Raw genomic sequence first — 22,579 nt, forward strand, 5'->3', positions numbered from 1 at the left:
AGTCTGTGTTGCCCAGCAACAGCCCCAAAAGATCACTGCTCTAGAGGAGATCTGCATGGAGGAATGGGCCAAAATATCAGCAAGAGTGTGTGTGTTAAAACCTTGTGAAGACTTACAGAAAACGTTTGACCTCTGTCATTTCCAAAAATGGGTATATTACAAAGTATTGAGATTAACTTTGGTTATTGACCAAATACTTATTTTCCACCATCATTTGGAAATACATTCTTTAAAAATCAATGTGATTTTATGTTTTTTTTTCCTTCTCATTATGTCTCTCATAGTTGAGGTATACCTCAAGGAGGAATACAAAATTACAGGCCTCTCTCATCTTTTTAAGTGGGAGTATGTGCACAATTGGTGGCTAACTAAATACTTTTTTGCCCCACTGCATTATGGGGAAATAAAAGGAACAATACCTTTTGAAAAGTTGTTGGCCTTTCCATTAGTCATGAAATTATGTTTTTGTCCTGAGCTCATGTCACAGAGGTGGGGAAGAAGCTGCTGGAGTGCTGCAGCATTGACTTCCTCTTAGGTTCCTGCTATGGATGATTGGCTGGATTCACATACTAATGCAGCACAAGTGTGGTCACAAGCTCTGCTGTGGGCAGAGGCTTCAGTAATCACCGTGCCTGCTGTGGGCACAGCCTTCAGTACATCTCCGTGCCTGCTATGGGAAGAGCCTTCAATACATCACTATGCCTTCTGAGGAAAGAGGCTTCAGTACATCAGTGTGCAATCGTACACAGAGCTCAACACTGTTAGCTGAGCCCTTTATTGTCAATCATGGTAGAACAGGGAGAGAGGAGGGAGACAGGGGTGACCGATGCTGAAGCCCTTTAGCAGCTGTCCCCCCTTGACACTGGACCACTGGACAAAAACATGATTTTATGACTTATGAAAAGGCTCACAATTTTACAAAAGGCATTATCAATCTTATTGTCCTGTTATCTGTCATGTTTACAGCTCATAGCATCCAGATAGGTTAATAGATTCCCTTTAATTAAGAGGTCCATATCAAACACAATTTTTGCCCTTTTTTTTTTTTTTTTTTTTGTATACAGCTAATTAAGAAGTGAAGTACATTTTGCTTTAAATGCATTTGTGGCCATGATGCAACAGTACATTACATTTGATTTCCAAGTTTAAAGCCAACAGGATAGAGGATAAGTATCAGATCACAGGGGAGGTCTGGCCATTTGGACCCCAATGATTTCTAAATATGGGGTTTGGTCTCTATATTATGTATTATGAGTGTTGCCGCTGCATTCATTTCTATGGAAGCTGATGAAGAGAACTGAGCACTTTACTAGGCTATTATCAGCAGCTCCAATGAATGGAGAGGCAGCGCACATTAGCAACTCACTGTTCCATTCATAACAAAGTCCCGATGTCTGGTCATTGGTGGGTCTGACACTTGTCCCCTATCCCGTGTGACATTGGGTAAATATTTTTTATTGAAAACACCTCTCAATAAGTCCCTGGAGATATACAGATATGAATATTTTCTCCCTAAAAACAAAGGGGGGTATTTATCAAAGGATTTATGTGTTTTTTTCACGTAACTTTGGCGCAATACTTTGGTGCAGTGTCTTTTTGCACCAAAGTTTGCGCATCTTCTCCACTGTCATTTTTACCACTTTCTCAAAATCACATGGTCCTGTGTGGGATTTTAACTTTAGTCAGTAATTCATCATTTGCGCCAATCGATCTTTGGCGCAATTTTGGCGCAAATCCCGTTTTTTTTGGCGCAAATCCCCGCCAAGAAATTTTGCACATGGAAAACACACTTAGCAATGCCAGAAAATGTAAAGGCGTCAAAATACATAAAAAAATGTTGTTTGTGAAAGCAGCGACGTTTCGGGGCTGCTCAATACAATCCTGCGACATAGTTGTCTCTGAGGTACCTTCACCCTCCATTGGGCCAGCATTGGACATGGCCACACAGGTTCAGGAAAGGTAAGCACTAAAGCAGTGGTCTCCAACCTGCGGACCTCCAGATGTTGCAAAACTACAACTCCCAGCATGCCCGGACAGCCAACAGCTGTCCGGGCATGCTGGGAATTGTAGTTTTGCAACATCTGAAGGTCTGCAGGTTGAAGACCACTGCACTAAAGTAACAAAAAAAAATAAAAAATACCCAAGTTGAAAATAAAATCCATTTCACATGGTGACTATAAACCCCACAAAAGAAAATAACTCATGTCTCTTGCTGATATACTGCAGGAGGGACTTCGAAATGGCTGCTCTACAGGGTAAAATACGCGTCCTCTGTGGTGGTAAGTTCTGTGTAAAAGGCGCTGTGAACAGATGATTTCAACATTTACGCCAAAATTACTAACAACTTGCCCCAAATGATAAATTTGGTGCATGTCCACGAAAACCAAAGTGAAAAAAAAGGGTAAAAAGAAACTGTCAACAGGCAAAATTGATAAATACCCCCCAAAATGTCCAGGTAAGTATTAGAGATGAGCGAACTTACAGTTCGGTTCGTCACAAACTTCTCGGCTCGGCAGTTTAATGACTTATCCTGCATAAATTAGTTCAGCCTTCAGGTGCTCCGGTGGGCTGGAAAAGGTGGATACATTCCTAGGAAAGAGTCTCCTAGGACTGTATCCACCTTTTCCAGCCCACGGGAGCACCTGAAAGCTGAACTACTTTATGCAGGAAAAGACATCAACTGCCGAGCCGAGAAGTTTGTGACAAATCGAATTTACTGTAAGTTCGCTCATCTCTAGTAAGTATATCTATTGGGACTTTTTTTTTATAGCATTATAACTTTAGAAAAAAGGTTAGACTTTAATATAAATGAGGGTGCATTATTATTATTATTATTTATTTATTTATTTGTGCAAATGCATCATAAAATTGTTGTATGGCTTCTTTTAAAGTTTTTACCACTTTCTCCTTTTGCTGCTGTTTCTTATTTAGTAATATATATTCTGTATATACAGCATAATGACACAAAGGTGATATAAAAGGCATTAGACATAAACATGCTTATTTATCTACTAGTGTTGGTATTTCCATTTAACATGACACATGCTGAAAATGAAAAGTACCTTACAAGCTGGTCACCAAAGGAATAGGAATCATTGGAGATAAGATAATTAAATGAAGTGTAGTGTTAGAATTAAATGGTTAGAAGGGAATTATTTTTGTTTCCATGGTAATGCACAGATTGAATCAATGGTAATGCTACCATGTAGTGTGCTTTAAATAAGCTTACCACTGACAAAACTTCAAGTTTAATGCATGTGGGCTACTGAAAGTCTCCTCAAGGTTTTAGAGTCCATTTGTTTCAGCATTTGATGTGTCATGTAGTGAAATCATTTTTATTCAATGGGAATACCCACTGAGTTTTACTTTTAGGCAGTCAGAAATGTGTCAGGATTCTGAAACAATTTTAAGTATTTTAATGAACTTTCAACAAATTTGAATTTTTTTTTATTGAACAATAAAGATGCCCTTAATCTGTTTTGTTAGAAAAAACATTATAACTTTAATGCGACGTGGTATACACGACTTTAATTAATTAAAAAGTAATTCATAGCGATGAAACAATACAGTTGGATGGGCAATACTTCTTACTGCATTTAGTGAAAATAAAGAACATTTGGATAAAACAAAACACATTTACTCAATGTTTAGTGACCAGCCTAAATTATTTGGTGTGCTGAAATCTCCCTAGCACTTTGTATTTTTTCAGCATTTTTGCACCCTGGTAAATACTATTTTTTTTAAACTAAGAAACAAAAAAAGTGTATTTTTCATTTTTGATCAATGATTATTATTTTTATTAACCTCTTAAGGACCAAGCCCATTTTGCCTTAAGGACCAGGCCATTGCATTTTTGTTTTTTCCTCCTCGCCTTCTAAAAATCATAACTCTTTTATATTTTCATCCACAGACGAGTACGAGGGCTTGTCTTTTGCGCGACCAGTTGTCCTTTGTAATGACATCACTCATTTTGCCATAAAATGTATGGTGCAAGCAAAAAATACTATTTGTTGGCAAAATTGAAAAGAAAACCATAATTTTGCAAACGTTTGAAGGTTTTGTTTTCACACTGTGAAATGTACATAAAAAAATGACATGTTTTCTTTATTCTGTGGGTCAATACAAATAAAATGATATCCATGATTACATATTTTCTATTTTTGTACCAAAAATCTCAAACTTTTTAATCTAGTTAGTGTGTTTAAAATCCCTCTACTTTTACAACCTGTAACTTTTTTATTTGTTCGTATAAGCAGCAGTATGAGGACTCATTTATTGCGCCATGATCTGTACTTTTTATTGATACCACATTTGGGTATATAAAACTTTTAATACATTTTTTTATAAAAAAAAAAAAAATTCTGAATATGATGTGACAAAAAAGCAGCAATTTTGGACTTTTTTTTCTTTTTACGTTTACACCGTTCACCGCTCCGGTGCATATGCTCACGGTCATGTTCATGACGTAAATGTACGTCATGGTGCGTTAAGTACCACCGCACCTTGACGTACATTTACGTCCATTGTCGTTAGGGGGTTAAATAATTAGGAAATTTTTTTATGAAAAGCAATAAAAGGATAGTAATCTTGACTTCAAAAATTATGGAAAAAATGATTTTCAATGGTATGTTTGTAAACTTCCTTATTAGGATGCAAAACATAACCATGTTTTCACAATAATATAATATAAACTTATATAATATATATATATATATATATATATATATATATATATATATATATACACACACACAGGGTGGGCCATTTATATGGATACACCTTAATAAATTGTGAATGGTTGGTGATATTAACTTCCTGTTTGTGGCACATTAGTATATGTGAGGGGAGAAACTTTTCAAGATGGGTGGTAACCATGGTAGCCATTTTGAAGTCGGCCATCTTGAATCCAACTTTAGTTTTTTCAATAGGAAGAGGATTATGTGAAACATCAAACTTATTGGGAATTTCAGAAGAAAAACAATGATGTGATTGATTTTAACGTAACTATTTTCTTTCATGAGTTATTTACAAGTTTCTGTCCACTTATAAAATGTGTTCAATGTGCTGCCCATTGTGTTGGATTGTCAATGCAACCCTCTTCTCCCACTCTTCACACACTGATAGCAAAACCACAGGAGAAATGCTAGCACAGGCTTCCATTATCCTATTTTCAGGTGCTGCAGAATGGGCAAAACAAAAATTGGAACAGGACCCTCAGTTTGCGCAGAAGATCTTGTTCACTGATGAGGCAAACTTTTACGTGAATGGTGAAGTTAACAAACAAAACCACCGCTATTGGTCTGACACTAACCCACATTGGATAGATCCCTCCAAGACAGTTGGAACACAAAAATTGATGGTATGGTGTGGTATATGGGGTACAAAGATAGTGGGGCCATTCTTCATCAATGGAAACCTCAAGGCCACTGGATATGCAAAATTGCTACATGATGATGTGTTTCCCTCTTTATGCACTGAAGCTGGCACGTTCCCTGAGATTTTCCAGCAAGATGGTGCACCACCATATTATGGGTGTCAGGTCCGAGCATTCCTAGATGAACAGTTTCCTGGAAAGTGGATTGGTCATTGTGGGCAAGTTGAATGGCCCCCAAGGTCTACCGATCTGACCCCCTTAGACTTTTATCTTTGGGGTCATCTGAAGGCAATTGTCTATGCTGTGAAGATACGAGATGTGCAGCACCTGAAACTACGGATACTGGAAGCCTGTGCTAGCATTTCTCCTGCGGCTCTGCTATCAGTGTGTGAAGAGTGGGAGAAGAGGGTTGGATTAACAATCCAACACAATGAACACATTTTATAAGTGGTCAGAAACTTGTAAATAACTCATGAAAGAATAAAGTTACCAAACCAAACACATCACTGTTTTTCTTGTGAAATTCCCAATAAGTTTGATGTGTCACATGACCCTCTTCCTATTGAAAAAACAATAGCTGGATTCAAAATGGCTGACTTCAAACTGGCCGCCATGGTCACCACCCATCTTGAAAAGTTTCCCCCCTATACTAATGTGCCACAAACAAGAAGTTAATATCCCCAACCATTCCCATTTTATTAAGGTGTATCCATATAAATGGCCCACCCTGTATGTATATATATATATATATATATATATATATATATATATATAAATATTATAGTATCAATAAAAAATACATGCATTTTTTTAAAATACCCTAAGACTTGTTTCACATGCAGAACCTTTTTATATACGTGTGGTAGTTTTTTGTTATGTTTTCTTGCCACATTTTTATGATTTTAGACATAGACATAGTACTCCAAATGCATATAGCAAATGTTTGTGGTGTGAAAAGGGCCTTATAGTTCTTTATGTTAATTCCACCACTGGCTTTTTCTAAAAAAACTGAATCAAATTCTGCAGCTTTTCAAAAAACACTGTATTTTATTCCTGCTTTAGGTTGCCACTTTTTATCTCTATTTCTGTTGCAGTACTTTTATTTTTACCGTATACAAAAACCTATTCAAGTATGCTATGATATAAAGTAAAAGTTGTAAAGCAAAACTAAGCCTATTTTATATCACATTTGTGGTGTCAGTTTGCCATATCAATTAGGAATTCTCCAACATATCCATAGACCCTAGTCACTCTACATAGATCAGCAAAGTGTAATTTTGGGGTCTATAGGGTGGTGCCTATTGGGGTTTACATTTTTCTGTTGTATGGAATAGTGCAGACTGCTGCACTGTTGTACAGTATCTAGTACAAAAAAGTATACCATGTAGCATAATTTTTTTTTATTTTTTATGTAGAAGTCCATTTATATAGTTTATACGGCTAATGTATTCATTGTAGAGTCTCCCATCATATACCCCTGTTAGACACCACAAAAAATGTTGTAAAAATAGCTTAAGGAGTGGGTATGAAACTTGAAGAGGTACAAATCTTTGCATTGTACAGATGTGGCATTATGGTGCTTCTTATGTTGCTGATGCATACACTATTATATGCATCATCGCTCACTTTACATTTCCAATAATGTCCGGCATGGCAAATATACAATGAACAGTGATTTGTACAGTACTTTGTATCCACTGCTGCTCACATAACTAAAGGATCAGGTAGTCCAGTGTTTTTTTTTTTACAACTACAATAATACCAATGGAATTTAAATGGTCCTTCCCTTCATACAATACATTCTAGTTAGACAGAGCAGAAGACCACTTGTATAAATGTAAAAAAAAATGTAAGAATGAAATATATTATTTACAACAGACACTGATTAAGTAATATACTAAATGTATTAACAAACAAATAACAGTTTCATTGTAAAATGTAAGCAAAGGTTCTGTTGTAAAATAGAATTACCATTATGTCATTGTGTATAAAGCCCCTTCTGTATCGTGCAGGTTTCAGGTGGGGATATTCTTCAGTGCTGGTCACTTTGATGCCCCATACCCTTTTCCAGGCTTCATATAGCTGCACATGTACTGGATAGACACCTGAGTGATGTGGAGCCACTGCATAACCCATGTCGGTTGGAATGCCATGCTCCTAAAGCAAAAGGATACATTCTGATTTAGATTTCAACACACAAATCACGTTTTGACACTTTCAACTTTTCTGAAAAGGCTTCTATGCATTAAAATGTACATCTACATTAACATCTAAAAGTACAAATAAATGAAAGCAGCTTTGTAACAAACAATGGGGACATAAATAAAAGTGTTTTTGTGCAAAGCAAAATCTGGCACACATATTATTAGACAGATACTTAAACAAATCAAAAAAAATTATTGTTTGTGTCCATTCTCGACAGAAAGACATGTTTTAGTGGAAAGTGGGTTTGGGCAAAGGGGCATGGCTTAAATGTGCCACCGTGTGGACAACTATACAAAATGTTGGGGCATCCTTTTTCCCAATTGGGACCTGGTTTCTGGATATCATTTGCCTCATCCTTAGGAGGGATCCCTTAGGCTCTGCACCCTAGTCATGCCAGTGCCAAATTAATTTTGGCTTCAAAACCCCATATGGGAGATTAATCAAAACCTGTGGAGAGGCAAAGTTGCCCAGTGGCCCATAGCAACCAATCAGAGTGCTTCTTTCATTACTAACAAGGCCTGTGAAAAATGAAACCAGTGATCGGATTGGTTGCTATGGGCAACTGGGCTACTTTGCCTCTCCGCAGGTTTTGATAAATCTCCCCCATGTCTCCAGTATGTAACAAGTTGCTGAATAGTGATCTTTGTCAAAAATATAAAATTTTCATGGAATTTAGTCCACATCATAGAGTATGATACCTATTTCCCAGGCTTAGAGTTCTATATAAACTATGTAATTGACCTTTTTAAAGTATTGTGTAGTTAATGATGATTTTACTTTATGGTTCCAATGAGTAAATCCTAATGTTGCAGCAGAAAGCTTTACAAAGAGTTTTTTTATTTTTTTTATTTTGGAGATATCAAGCAGTCGAAGGTGATAGAATCAGAACAGGGGTAAAGACTAAGGCCAGGTTTGCACTAAAGAATATCCGCCCGGAGAAATTCTGGGTAAACATTCTATGTACAGCAGGTACCAGCACTAGAACTGCTTGGACATGTGTTGTCTCTAAACATAGCAATGCATTTCTGAGGAGACAACACTGAAAGATTAACATGATCATTATTTCAGCGGAGTTTGGAATTAAAATTTCTTTAAATGGGGTAGTCCATAAAAAAAAAAAAAAAATATATATATATATATATATATATATATATATATATACTTACCTACCCCTTATTCCCCCACTGATTTTGCTACAGCTCCTGTTCAGCTCTGTTTCATCCCCCCGCTGCTCATCTCTTCTGCCCAATCCTTAAGGGGGAGATTGAAGCAGGACCTGCTGGCTCAAACAATCATTGCCCCTGATAAGACACTGACTGCTCTGGCCAGTGATTGGTTGACAACTCTTACTCCAAGCTTTCATAGCAAAAGCAAGCAGATGAGTTGAGTGGCAGGGACCGATTGGAGCTGAACAAGAGCTGCAGCAGGACCTGGGGTTAGTAAGCATTGTCTTTTTTCGACACAGCTTGAAAGGTGATGCTTGCAGGCGCTCTTCCAGTCAGGAGTTAACAAAATTAACCGAAAATGGACCGATAAAATGAAAAGGTTTATTTGAATGTATGAATGGACAATGCGTTTAAAGGGGCAGGACCCCCTCTTCCTCAGGTCCACTGATCAGTGGACCTGAGGAAGAGGAGATCAGGTCCCTTGAAACACATTGTCCATTCATACATACAAATAAATCTTTTTATTTTATTGGCCCATTTTCAGTTAATTTTGTTAACTCCTGACTGGAAGAGCGCCTGCAAGCATCACCTTTAAAGCTGTGTCCACAGCATTTTCACTTCTACATTTCTCGACCGTTAGAAAGACAGGACTTGATGCCAGCTGCACTCCATTTACTTTAGCCACATTGTCTGGCTTCAAGCGCATGATGGTGTTGCGTTCATAGTACAACACATAAAGGTGAGCATACCCTATTGCACCACAGAATACTCTCCCTAAAGGAGTCTCATGGCAGAAAAAGAGAATGGAGACACTTGTAATGTAAAAATTATATAACTTTATTAAATATACATAAAAAATTAGTTAATTTAAAATCACAAATAGGGAGAAGCATCCACAAAGTGGAGAGACAAAGGCGTTGCTCACAGACAGATACATGTAGCATAAGGTGGTGTCCACCAATCAGAATTTGCCATAAAATTACCTTTCGAGGAATCACCTGTCTGTCTGCTATAGTCGGCGCATAGAGTGCAGCCTCGGCCGGGCGACACCACTTCCGGAATCTGCGTCACACGCCGAATCACATGGTGCGGTCATGTGATTCGGCGTGTGACGCAGATTCCGGAAGTGGCATCGCCCGGCCGAGGCTGCACTCTATGCGCCGACTATAGCAGACAGACAGGTGATTCCTCTAAAGGTAATTTTATGGCAAATTCTGATTGGTGGACACCACCTTAAATAGGATTGCTTGCTGAGTTAACGCCACCCCCAGGACGAAGGACTCGCCGAAACGTGCATTGGGGTGGCGTTGCTCCAGCAGACCCTGTTAGGAACTGGATGTTACAGTTTGGTATGCCTATTGTCTTCACTGTGTGCATTGTACTGTATGATAATTAGAGCATTGTTGTGCCTATATATGTGCTGTTAATGCACACATGTGTGACTATGCACCATGTTACTTTTCCTTATATAACTTATAAATGTGGATCTGTCTGTGAGCAATGCCTTTGTCTCTCCACTTTGTGGATGCTTCTCCCTATTTGTGATTTTAAATTAACACATTTTTAATGTATATTTAATAAAGTTATATAATTTTTACATTACAAGTGTCTCCATTCTCTTTTTCTGCCATGATATTTGTGTAGGAGTACACAATAGGTTGATTGTAATAAGTATTATTCTGATATATTGATACAAAAATTTTGTTTGCTGTTGTACTTTTATTCTCCCTATAGGAGTAACGGTAGATAGTTGTGCTTCCTTTTCGGTTTCTTTTTTTCTATATTGCATCCCTTAAAAGAAGTATCTTGCCCTCACCAAAAAACATAAACAGATTAAGAAAAAATCCATAGTATTTTCCTCTAACCTGAACAATACAAGCGGACGAGAAAGGATATACTGACCTTCATTTTAAACCTGTCATTTTCCAGGCTGTTTTGTACATTTAAATATTGTTTGAGAATAACACTTGAGTGAATTTAACACCTTAGAAAATTGAGGCTGTAAAACTGCAACATGATCCTCTTTTATTCGGATTTTATTATACTATCGTTAGTGACTCTTGTTTAACTGAGCATAGCGGGATGCATCAGTACAAAAATGTGAAATTATAGGGGCCGCAGGTTTTATGTCCTAAAGATAAAAGTATTGATTCCTTTTAAAGAGGTTATGAAAGAAGAAAGAACACATATACTGAAAGTTGCCATATGGCACTGAACTATTTTGGCATAAAATATTACCTTCTCTCTTACAATTATTGCTAAATTTGTACTCAATTTCTTGTGTGTGATCAATTAGATACATTCCTGCACTGTATACTTTTCTATTAATTTCTATTCGACATTCATACATTGGGAGTTACATTGCAAGCATATGTATCTTTTGTGCTTGGGGCAATAAATTATCATAAGAGTTATGTAAGTCAATGTTTCAATGGGAGCTTTTACTTATTATAACTCAATATCACCACAGGCTTTTATCTCCTGCCACCTCAATTACTCTCAATTCTTCTTGCTTGAAAGTCATATGTCAGTGTTGCTGGATGACTTAGTGGACAAGAGAAGTAAACAAATATCTTACAATATTTGCAAAACATAACCAGATACTGCTATTTGATTCAGTCTTAAGTATCCAATATGTTATTACTGAGATGACCTGCCATCATTATCGTAGGCTATGATACTACTGGGAGGATATAATGTATAACCGTATAATATTAAAGGGCATGGCCAAAATATATCTGTTTCAACTACATCTGCTGCTATCTTTGCCCCCACTGTCTCAGGATTTTTTGTCTCATCTGTTTGCAGCCAGACAACAACCAGATAAGTGTATATTTTAGTACATTTAAGCAAAGCAGTATTCCCTATTGGTATTTGATCTTCTGCTTTACTGGGGTTACTTTCATTAATATTGGTCTCCTGATGAACCCTATCTTTATCTTTAGGGGGAAACATGTTGAGACCTGTTTATCTGTTTTTGAGATTTAAATATCTGCAGTGAAGGTATATTTCGAACTGTGGGCAAGATTCTTTTTTTTTGTATGGTTTGGCCTTTTATATTGTGTTCTGTATTACCTGCACAATCTGACTGGTTTATTTTTAAGCAACTGTGTGAGGTAGGGCTCACCACAGTGCCTTAGCTTTTAACAGGGACCCTAGGTTAAGTTTCCATAGCAGGGTCACCCTTTTTAGGGTGATAACTCTACCTAGGTATAGGGTGTAGTGGAATAGGGTGTACCAGGAACAGAACCAGGTCCCTGTACCAAGTGTCCCTACGTCACCTAATTAGAATATCCTTTGGACCAGATTTGATTTCTTGTAATGTAACTGTACAAGCATCCAATTTTGCTATGTGTTTTTCTAGAAGTGAATATTTAAATGTATAAATGATTTAGCTTGTTGCTTTCTGACAGTTTGCATGTGACTTTACACAAGCAGAGTTGTGATAGTATCATCATTCCATCGAAGATGACGCCAGGGTGGCCAAAGCTCAGATCGGAGCTCCACCCATGCCCCAAGGCCCTCATTAGCATATATATATATATATATATATATATATATATATATATAAAATGCAATTTGTGGCAGAACAGCTTGGCAAATCTACACAATGTGAGTACCATTTTTATCAGTATCACCTGCACTACAAGCCTGTGTAACAGGTTTTAGTGCGGGTGATACTACTGACAGATTTCCTTTAAAGGTAAGCAAAAAAGAAGATCATAACTGTGATGGGAACACATGGTATCAAGTATAGCACTTGAGAGTATAGATAACAAAAAATATTCAGCTAAACAGCAGGAACACATTCACCTGGGTCTGCTGCTACTTTTACCTCCTTCTTAGGATTGGGTAATGCTGCAAGCACTTTCATGTATCTGTGTTGGCACAAGGACCAACTTAGCCAATTAGTGGTTGCAGTGTTGCCCTACCTCTGCCATTTATTGGATTAGCAGAAAGTTCCTTGAACTGACACTAGCACAAGGAAATGCTTGCAGTGGGGACCAACATTGAGACAGCAGATGAGTGGTAGTACATATATATGCAAGTATATATTGCATTTAATTTGGTTATAAAAAATAGATATTTTCCTAATTTATAATCTCTGTAGGGCTGTCTTGCATATCACAGTTCCTAAGCTTAAGTAAAGAGAAGAAGGTGAGCAAGTGGTGCAGAGTGCTGATAAATTGCCTTTTATCACAGGGTTTGCAGAGTTTTTTTGTTTTGCTTTTAATACTTTGGACTGATGTGTTGTACCAGTGGTTGGTCTGATCACCAGATGTTGGGGCTAGAGATAATCAGCTTGCATGCTATATCTCCCTGAAAGACCTAGAGATGTTACAACATATTGCCTTATCCAGGAGAGTCACTTGCACCAAAATCAGTCTGAATAAAACTTTAGTAAACTAGCCCTGCTGTGAGCATACTGATATATAAACAATTACCCAGCCTTATGCAACTTGAAATAGGAAAGGAATTAGCAAATCATTTAAAATCCTATGAACATAGACCTTGACCATGTGTGTATATAATGGCTGAGTTACTTGCAGACACTACCTGCAATTGTTCAAAAAAGGTATTGTAGAAGACTGGCAGGTGAATGTTTTCTCTAGTTATCCATGTGTTGACCTGTAAAGGACAAGACTTTCAAACTAAACATCTAGATATTGATTTATATATTATTGGACTCTTGTACTTAAACTCTTTGTTTTATAGAACTTGCCAAGGATGTTATTCCTTCCTCCAGCATTAATGTAAAGAAGAAATACACTTCTGTCCCTATTGATTTTCAACCCTTTATTAATAATAAATTATATATATATATATATATATATATATATATATATATATATATATATATATATATATATATGAAAGTGCAACTATATGTATGTCAATATGTCTGCCTTATAGGCATGTGTATAAAGCTTATTGTGGTCATAAAAATCCACTCATCATTCACCACTACATTCTTTGAGTTGATATAAAGTTTATTGTTTACTGTTATCTAACTAAATATGGTGCTTTACATGTTCACACAGCACATGTAAACACAGCAATTTTGTTTTGTTTATTCAACATCTAAAGCCCAATTTTTTTTTATTAAAAACATAGCTGGAAGAGAGCTTTAATTTTGCAAAATGCAGAATTAGTAATGAGTAAGGGTTGTATTTTAAAGCTACATAACTCATATCTATTTTTTTTCCAATATATTACATATAGCAAACAGCCTTATTTCAAACATTGTTTAAAACATTTTACTAAATTATTCTTAGGTCAGTAAAATCACTGACAAATATCCCTACATTCTTAGGTATATGATCAATGTTTGGTTAAAATAACATATTCGAAAGGGTATTCCCAGGAAAAAGTACTGTTTCAAAAACTGGTGCCAAAAAGTTAAACAAAAATCAAGCATTCAAGTACTTATCAACTGCTGTATGTCCTAGAAAAAGGTTGGGTTCACACTGCCATTGTGTTTACATTAAAAAAATGTATACACTACTGTATGCCATATGGCAAAATATGTTTCTTATTGACAATTTACAAAAAGAAAAATCCAATTCAACATGCTTACTTTGTAAGACACAATGGTGCAGACTACTCCACTATTCTATACAGAAAAAAAATATGTTCTTGTATAATTGTTTCAGATAATCTAATTAGTGTAATGTCTGTTTTTGTATGTTTCTGTGTTGGAGTCTGTTCAGACACTGGCTTTGTGTCTGGGCAGTTTTCTGTGCTATTCTCACTGGCTAGGGAATAGTTAATGCTCTCGGCCTGGGTGTGGTTTTAAAAGCTGGAACTCTGGGCTGTTGATTAGTTCTCACTCTGACTGACTGTTTTAGTCTTTCTGTTAATATCTGAGTTTTAACTATGGTTTGATTCCTGTTATGATATAGATTTTAGCCTGCTTGGTCCTTGTTATCTTAGTCTGTGTTCACACTGTGAGTCTTGTTCTTGTACCCATGCTCTGTATTTAGTATTCCCGTTTAGAGTCCTGACCCGAATTCCTCCATGTTATGGAGTTTGGTTTTGAAGTTTTTTCTGGAGTCTGTTCAGACTAATCTAGTTCTCAGTCTAGTGCTCCATGTATCATATTTATTTTTTCTTCTAGGCCAGTTTCCTCATCACACAGTGGAGTTTGCCCGCAGGCTAGGAGTCTATTGGCTTTGGTATTGGTGTCCCTCCATGTTTGGAGTGGGGAGGGAGTCTAGATTGTTCTTTGTTTGTGTCCTTTGAACTAGTATCTGTTTTTGTTGAGTGTTCTGTGTCCAGTGTGAACTGTGTTCTATGTTCCCTGACCTGTTTAGTGTTGGTCATTAAGTTCATCTGTTCATCCCCTGTATCTCCTGGTTTTGCTGTATACTTATTTCATATCTGGTCTTGTTCATTTATTCATATCTGCTGTTTATCTTGATTCCGGTTTCTGAACTGTATATTAGTACGCTATATACTTCCCTGTTTGTATATTTATATCATGCCTGGTTTATCTGTTTTTTTTGGTTGTTTTCCTGTTTTGTTTCTTACCTGTCTCCGACTATTTACTGTATTAATTTGTGTACCTTTATGCCCATTGCACTTCAGCACAGGAAGGGTCCAGCTCCAAGTTTTCAATTCGCCGATTAGGGTGCATGGGCAAGTAGGCAGGGAGAGTGTTTTTAGAGACAGCTTAGGGCTCACTCTCCCTACCCAATTGTCATGACAATTAGTTTTATTAAAATTCAAAGAAAACATAATTGAACGCAACACACAGGTTTTAAATGATCATTCAGTTTAATAAAGATACACATTTATTCAACATGTACTGCATATTACCCATGTGAAGAAGTAATGTCCCCTAAACAAAATAACTGATTGTGCCACTCTTGCTAGTAACAATTATAGTGAAATATTTGCATAAATTTGCAGTAAGTCTTTTACATCACTGTTGTGTCAATTTGCCATTCTCCTCTTTGTGAAATGTTTTAAATCAACTATATTAAATATTTTTATGTACAAGCTACCTGTTTAAAGTCCTGTAACAGCACATTGATGGGATTATGTTTCTTTTGAGTCCTGTGATCCAACACTAGTCCCTGAATTTACAAATGCTCTTTTGGCTGAATTAGCACAAATTCTCACATGTATACTTCAAGGTCTTGTGTTAACTATGTCCTCTCCCCCTACAGAGCCCCAATCACTCTATGCCAACCTTTTGCCTCTTATGCTTTACTTCTTATACTACAGAGCCCATGTCAATCTGTGCCCCCTACTTTCTGTTATCCCCACAGAACTTATACCCCTTTCTTTCTTCTTACCCATCCTCCTAGAGCTAGTGATAACTTATATCTTCTTAGCTCTTTCACAAAGCCTATATAACTTTATGTTCACCCACAAAATCTCTTCACAGAGACCCAGCCACCTAGTCCTCTCCCTTGCCCCCTACCCCTACAGAGCTTTTCCCATCCACCTCACTCCACACAATTGTCCCCTGCCAAATCATTTCTCTCTTCCACTTCTATGACCTCTCTTGGTAATGGTGGAAAGAAATTCAGGGACCCAAACTAATTGTATGGTGCCAGCAGCGTAAATGACCTCCATGATGGGTGCCCTCTGACCTGTTCATAATTGTGAACATCATACTCCACAGATGTTCTGTCAACATGTGGCCCCGCTGCCACAGAACTTTCTTTCTTCCACCTTAATACCCTTTTATCTGCACTGTAGAAGGAAGTCTGTCCCTCTTGCATGCTGCCATGTTTTCTTTAACATTAAATCAGGCCTAAAATAGAAACACTTAATGTTATTTCAATCCATTTGTGCACTTCAACTATACGACACTAGCACTCCACCCATACATTAAGCAAGCACGGTCTTGCTCCATTTTTGTTACTAATGTAATCAGTTCTATAGTAAGAATGCCATCACTACTTATTTTATAAATAAATAAATATATAAATAAAAAAGAGGGAACATACAAAAAGAAAGGTCTGCGAAGACAATGAAGTCAGTCTGGAATGGCTCTAATATACAAGAAAAAAAACATGCGATGTGAGAATTTTTTTTCATAGAAGAATATCATGTGAACAGGTGCCTGATGCAGTGGAAAACAACATCATCATGGCTCTCTTCTGCCATTGTAGAGTGCTTACAACTCGCTGGGACTAATGTTTTTTTCTGAAAGCTGAATACAATTTTACCTAATTGATTAGGTATTTTTATAGCGCTCTTGGCTTAAGCAATGTGCTTCATAATGTAATTTCAAGGATTTATAACCTTCAAATTTAGACTACATATTTGAAATGCAGAACAACCAAGTGGGATTGTTCTGGATTCTAATCAGCTTTAGATATTAAATTGCAAAGCACTGTAATTACTTTTGAGCCCTACCCAATACTTCAAACATAGTTATTTAAAAGGTAATGAATGCACCGAATGCTCAATAGGATTCCTTTGTGCGCTCTTAAATAGATATAATGATTCAGTGGATTATACAGAATTTACATTGATATAAATGTGAATGATTCACATTTTAGGTAGGGCATATTCTAGTCATCAATTAAAAAGGGGCACAAAAAGCACCAATAGGTGGGATCCATTCAGCACAATGGCACCTTTCTAATCTACAAAGAAAAAGCAGCATGTGATAAGATTCCAAAATTGCCCTAATATTGTTAAAATAGACTGAAATAGACATCTGTGCTCAGAAGAAATGAATGACTAAAATGAGGATAGGTATATTAGTAATCAGAAAGTATGTGTCCTTTAATAGAGAATCCAAACCGCAAAGATCCCCATATAATGAACTGATAGAGACATAGCAACTATAGCCTGATATATATATATATATATATATATATATATATACATATATATATATATATATATATCTTTGAACTAAAATTATAGCTTGAATTCACTATGCACGTTTAGCTGACTTTTAGTTTTAAACAACTGAAGTTTTATCTCTTCATTTGTAAGTGCAAGTAATATTATTTAGATTATATCATATTTTATCTGCATACATTAAGCTATTCTGTGGAAAAGTTTAATTTCATTTTGGAGTGAGTTAAATAAAAAAAATTATAAGAGAGAGAGAGAGAGAGAGAGAGAGAGAGAGAGAGAGAGAGAGAGAGACCCTTCCATATCATGTGTATTGCCAAAATCAGTGGATTGCAACTCAAAATCGGAAGAAATGTGTAAATCAAAAGGTGCAAAAAAGGTACAAATAAACCCTGATTGTGCCTTTTTTTTGTGCCTTTTCTAGACACAAAAAAACTGTCTAAAGACAATTATAAATGTCAGCCTATGTCTTTATATTGTCACACTAAAGGGGTACTCCCGTGGAAAACCTTTTTTTCTTAAATTTTTTTAAATCAACTGGTGCCAGAAAGTTAAACAGATTTGTAAATTACTTCTATTTAAAAATCTTAATCCCTCCAGTACTTTTTAGGGCCTGTATACTACAGAGGAAATGCTTATCTTTTTTGATTCCTCTGATGTCACGAGCACAGTGCTCTTTGCTGACCTCTGCTGTCCATTTTAGGAACTGTCCAGAGCAGCATATGTTTGCTTTGAGGATTTTCTCCTGCTCTGGACAGTTCCTAAAATGGACAGCAGAGGTCAGCAGAGAGCACTGTGGTCGTGACATCAGAGAAATCTAAAAAGGTAAGCATTTCCTCTGCAGTATATAGCCCCTAAAAAATACTGGAAGGATCAAGATTTTTAATAGAAGTAATTTACAAATCTGTTTAACTTTCTGGCACCAGTTGATTTAAAAAAAAAAAGTTTTCCACGGGAGTACCCCTTTAAGCATCAAACAACAGTATTCGCCCAGTCACCTTGTTGTAGAGCACAGTAATTCGGACCTGGTCAAGTTTTTGGTTCTGCAGGTGTTCCCGTACCATCTTGTTAACTCCATAGTATTAAGGCATTTAATGGGGTGTGCCTAGCCCAGGTGTCACATACACAGTCACCATCATTTGTCCAAAAAATATGGGTCACTCCATGCAGTTGGTGTGCAGCACAGTCAGTGCCACGTTCTATACTTGGAGTAGTAGTTATGGCCAGCCCACTAGGTGAATATCTTGCAGAATGAGTCTCCACCAAATTTGGATGGCGGCCGTATGGATATTCTTATTGAAGAGAAGTTGAATGTGGAAGAGGATTTGGAAATGAAATCTGTCAAAGCGATAGGGAATGAGGAACCTTCACATGGTGACAGTGATGATGATGATGATGATGACAAGGACCATGATAACCAGCTTTGGCAGTATGGGACGAAAGCGGAACCAGCTGGGCCCTCGAAAAAGCTGGTAAGGATGGTGAGCTGTATGTTTTCTTTCTTGCACACTGACAAGCATTTTGCATGCTTGAAGGAAAGAAATGAGTACTGGATAGCCAAAACAACAATCAGTCCACCATAGCCTATTGTTTGTTGGTTACTATAGCTACAGTCCACCACCTTTTCTTCTTTACATGCAAAGCTATTGCTTCCCTATTTTGGGGGCATTAACCCTGTTGCAACTCCCACAAAGGAGAATTTTTGGAATGGTTGAAAAAAGCCATTGTGTCTTTACTAGCCATATTCAAAACCTGTTGCTACTTCTTAAAAGCTTACATTTTTGGAACGCTTGGAAAAAGCCATGGCATCTTCCAATACTTCTGTGTGCATTTTAACACTGGCAGACATCTTCCAATAAAAATTAATTGAATTAATTCATAGCAGTGTTATACAGGGCCTTAGAGCTTTATGGCAGTGTTATATACATGTTTGAATGTTTGTAACAAACCAAAGATTTTCCAAAAGTTTGGTGAGCCCAGCAAACCAAAATTTAGAAAAGTTTGCTCAACTTTACAAAACATAAGGTAAATTAAAATGAATGTAAACTAAGAATGAGTCATTTATACATTCTTAGTCTATTATTTTTAAACCCCAAGTCAGGACTATTTTACAGTACAATGGTTTCATCAGTGTAGCCCTACATTGAATTGGGGGGTAGTGACTGAAAGTTCTTAGTGGTACCAGTTAGGAAGCAAAAAATGTCTTGTATCTAAAAAAAAGGCCTTTATTACTGTATATGTTTCGATGGCTAGTTTTTCTCATTTGCATAGTTCCCTTAAAATTAATTAATTTATTTTCTACTATTTTTAAGTACTATGTAGAAAATCTAATATTTAACAATGACAACATGATGTGTTTAGCAATTGGAGAATTGTACAGTATTTGGGAAAATGTCAAAATATTTTGGAAATTAATCTTTCTGTCCCCTATTCTATTTTACAGCATTGATCTTACCTGCGCAAATTCCTTGTTTAGAATCATTTGCTCCACCAATGAGGACTCATTATGAAAAAGATGAGGCTGCATATGACTCCACATATGAGGGAACCACCAAAACTCATCCACTGATGACAACAAAAGGTCATCTCCTTCATCCTCCTTGATAGTACCTGGAGTAGAAGTTGAAAAAGAAAGATGATAGCTTCTTTTCCTGTCCTGCATATATGAGAAAAGTACAATTTATAATTTCTCAAACTAAAAAACAGTGATTTAGTAATTTTCAAGATTAAAATCTCTTTTGCAGCTTTTCTTGAATGTATGTATGTTTGGGTCACGAGATTAGATATAAGGTAAGAATTATTAACTTTTCTGCTAAATAGCATGATTTCAGATTCTGAGAAAATCAATAATTTGATTAAATAGAAGGTTTAGACTGTCAGTGGAGGACAACACTTTTTACCTTACTTGAATTCTAATGTAATTGTGCTTAAAGGGGAACTCCAGTGGGAAAAAATGTTTTCAAATCAACTGGTGCCAGAAAGTAATACAGATTTATAACTTTTATTTAAAAAACTTCATCCTGTAAGCAATCAGCTGCTTTATGCTCCAGAGGAAGTTGCGCAGTTCTTTTCAGTCTGATCAAAGTGCTCTCTGTTGCCACCTCTATCTGTTTCAGGAACTTTCCAGTGCAGGAGAGGCTTGATATGGGAATTTCTAACGCTGTGGACAGTTCCTGACAAGGACAGAGGTTTTCTGGCATTTTTGCTGTGTGTGGAAACAGCCTATTTTGCAACCTATCACAACAAATGCCCCACATTGGGTAACAGGGTCATTAGTATCTCACAACAATTTTAGGGGAAACCCCCTAAGGGGAACCCTTAAACTATGTACCTCCTATTAAAATATAGCTTTTATTTATCCTATTAAAATATTGAAGGTATGCAACTTAAAGGTGAAAGTGTGATTCTTATGGTGTAATCTACACCACCAATATATTTAAAAACACAGTCTCAAACCAGCTCCCTTGGTTATTGTTAGATATACTATATACTGCAATCAGTATTGAAATAATTTAGCAGCGATCACTATTTGTTTGATATAATGATCCGCTTGTAGGGAGTTAGTTGAGGCTGCTAATTAAAAGACCCAAACATTAGCCAGCGCCTCCAACGTTTCGCTGGCACCCCAGCTTCGCCAGGAAGGGCTGGTGGCTAATGGCCAGCAGGCATCCCGTGGTTCCTTATATACTATGGCGTCTGATGTCATAAGCACTTGCCGTGGCTTGTCAGCCTATCTCCATTTGTAATATATTAGCCTGGCATGTCAGAGCACCGAGGTCCCATGTTCTTTGTTATTGTTTTTGCCAACCAATCACTGATCTGTGTCAGTGATACGTCTGGTAAGTAAATATGCACGTCACTATCGTGCGACGCGCACGTCACCAAGCTTTATTGAAACCATATGCAAGTTGTTACTATACCCACGCTACTTGCGCTCATGACACCGGACTTAGTTTTATTTCACTGTTACTGTTGTTTCTGCGCATGACATAGAACTTAGTTTTATTTCACTGTCATTGTTGTTGCTGCGCATGACACCGGACTTGGTTTTATTTAATTACGATTGTTGTTGCTGCGCGGAATCAAATGTGTCACGCGTGTCTGCAGACTTAAACTGTGTTCTATGTTTCATCTACTAATGCGCAGACTCCAGGAGTTTTGTATATACTGAAACTTGATGGTTTGATTATAATCCATGTTTTATCTCCATTACAGCAATCATGGGTATAGATATGACGGTAAGTGTATGTTGTTACTGTATTAGTAAAAACCATCCCTCAATTTTATTGTTCATTTTGAATGAATTAACCATTATCAGATCTTCTGATTAGGATACAGTTGCATATGTATATAAGAATCGCTATTATCAAAGAAATACTCAAATTAACAGATTATCATTGCTTCCATAAACCGGCAAATGCAGTGGAAATGATAATGTATAGCATTTCCACTCATGTTGAATTTCTATCTCTTGTGATGAATTGGTAATAATGTATACGATGCATTATGGCATAGTTTCTATTATTCACCACTTTATTTAATTTGTACTTGTGGATTATATTTAACCACAATGCACAAAAAAATCCATACTATACTATGCTGTGTAAATATGCAATCACTGCATCTAATTGGGATCTTATCATGATTATATGCTCATTTGAATGTTATAACGTGAGTAGTGTTATCACTACCCCTCTTATGAATTGGGGGATAAGTTTAACTTAACACATATACCCATGTATGTTGTTTGTAACGGTGAGGAGAAAATAAACTTTTTGAAATGTTAAAGAAGTTTATGACTATACAGATTACGGAACTCATAAGGATGAACCTAAAGGAGATGTAGATATTCTAATAGATTGATTATATCATTACTGCTCTATAAATGCGGAAAAAGAAAATCCCTCGTTTAAACCATGAGGGTGTCTACAATTCAAACGATAAATCCATTTGGCTTCTCCTCTTAATAGAATCCCATCAATGTTGCCCTTCCTTGGTCCAAGTTTCA

General features: G+C 36.7%; 1 protein-coding gene across 3 annotated transcripts in view; it reads right to left on the reverse strand.

Moving 5' to 3' along the window:
- LOC130361904 (bifunctional heparan sulfate N-deacetylase/N-sulfotransferase 4-like) overlaps window positions 1-22,579 on the reverse strand; it is a 428,712-nt gene that overhangs the window by 215,852 nt on the left and 190,281 nt on the right. For all 3 annotated transcript variants that reach the window (XR_008891199.1, XM_056565565.1, XM_056565577.1), the window contains exons 4-5: window positions 20,027-20,181; window positions 7,346-7,531 (exon numbers count right to left, since the gene is read on the reverse strand). Coding sequence is in view for 2 of the 3 variants with exons in the window: in XM_056565565.1 (XP_056421540.1) it covers window positions 7,346-7,531; window positions 20,027-20,181 (341 nt within the window). In the remaining variant the exon portion in view is untranslated. The remainder of the gene's footprint in view (window positions 1-7,345; window positions 7,532-20,026; window positions 20,182-22,579) is intronic.

This window comes from Hyla sarda, chromosome 1 (genome assembly GCF_029499605.1).
Source record: "Hyla sarda isolate aHylSar1 chromosome 1, aHylSar1.hap1, whole genome shotgun sequence".
Taxonomy (NCBI): Eukaryota; Metazoa; Chordata; class Amphibia; order Anura; family Hylidae; genus Hyla; species Hyla sarda.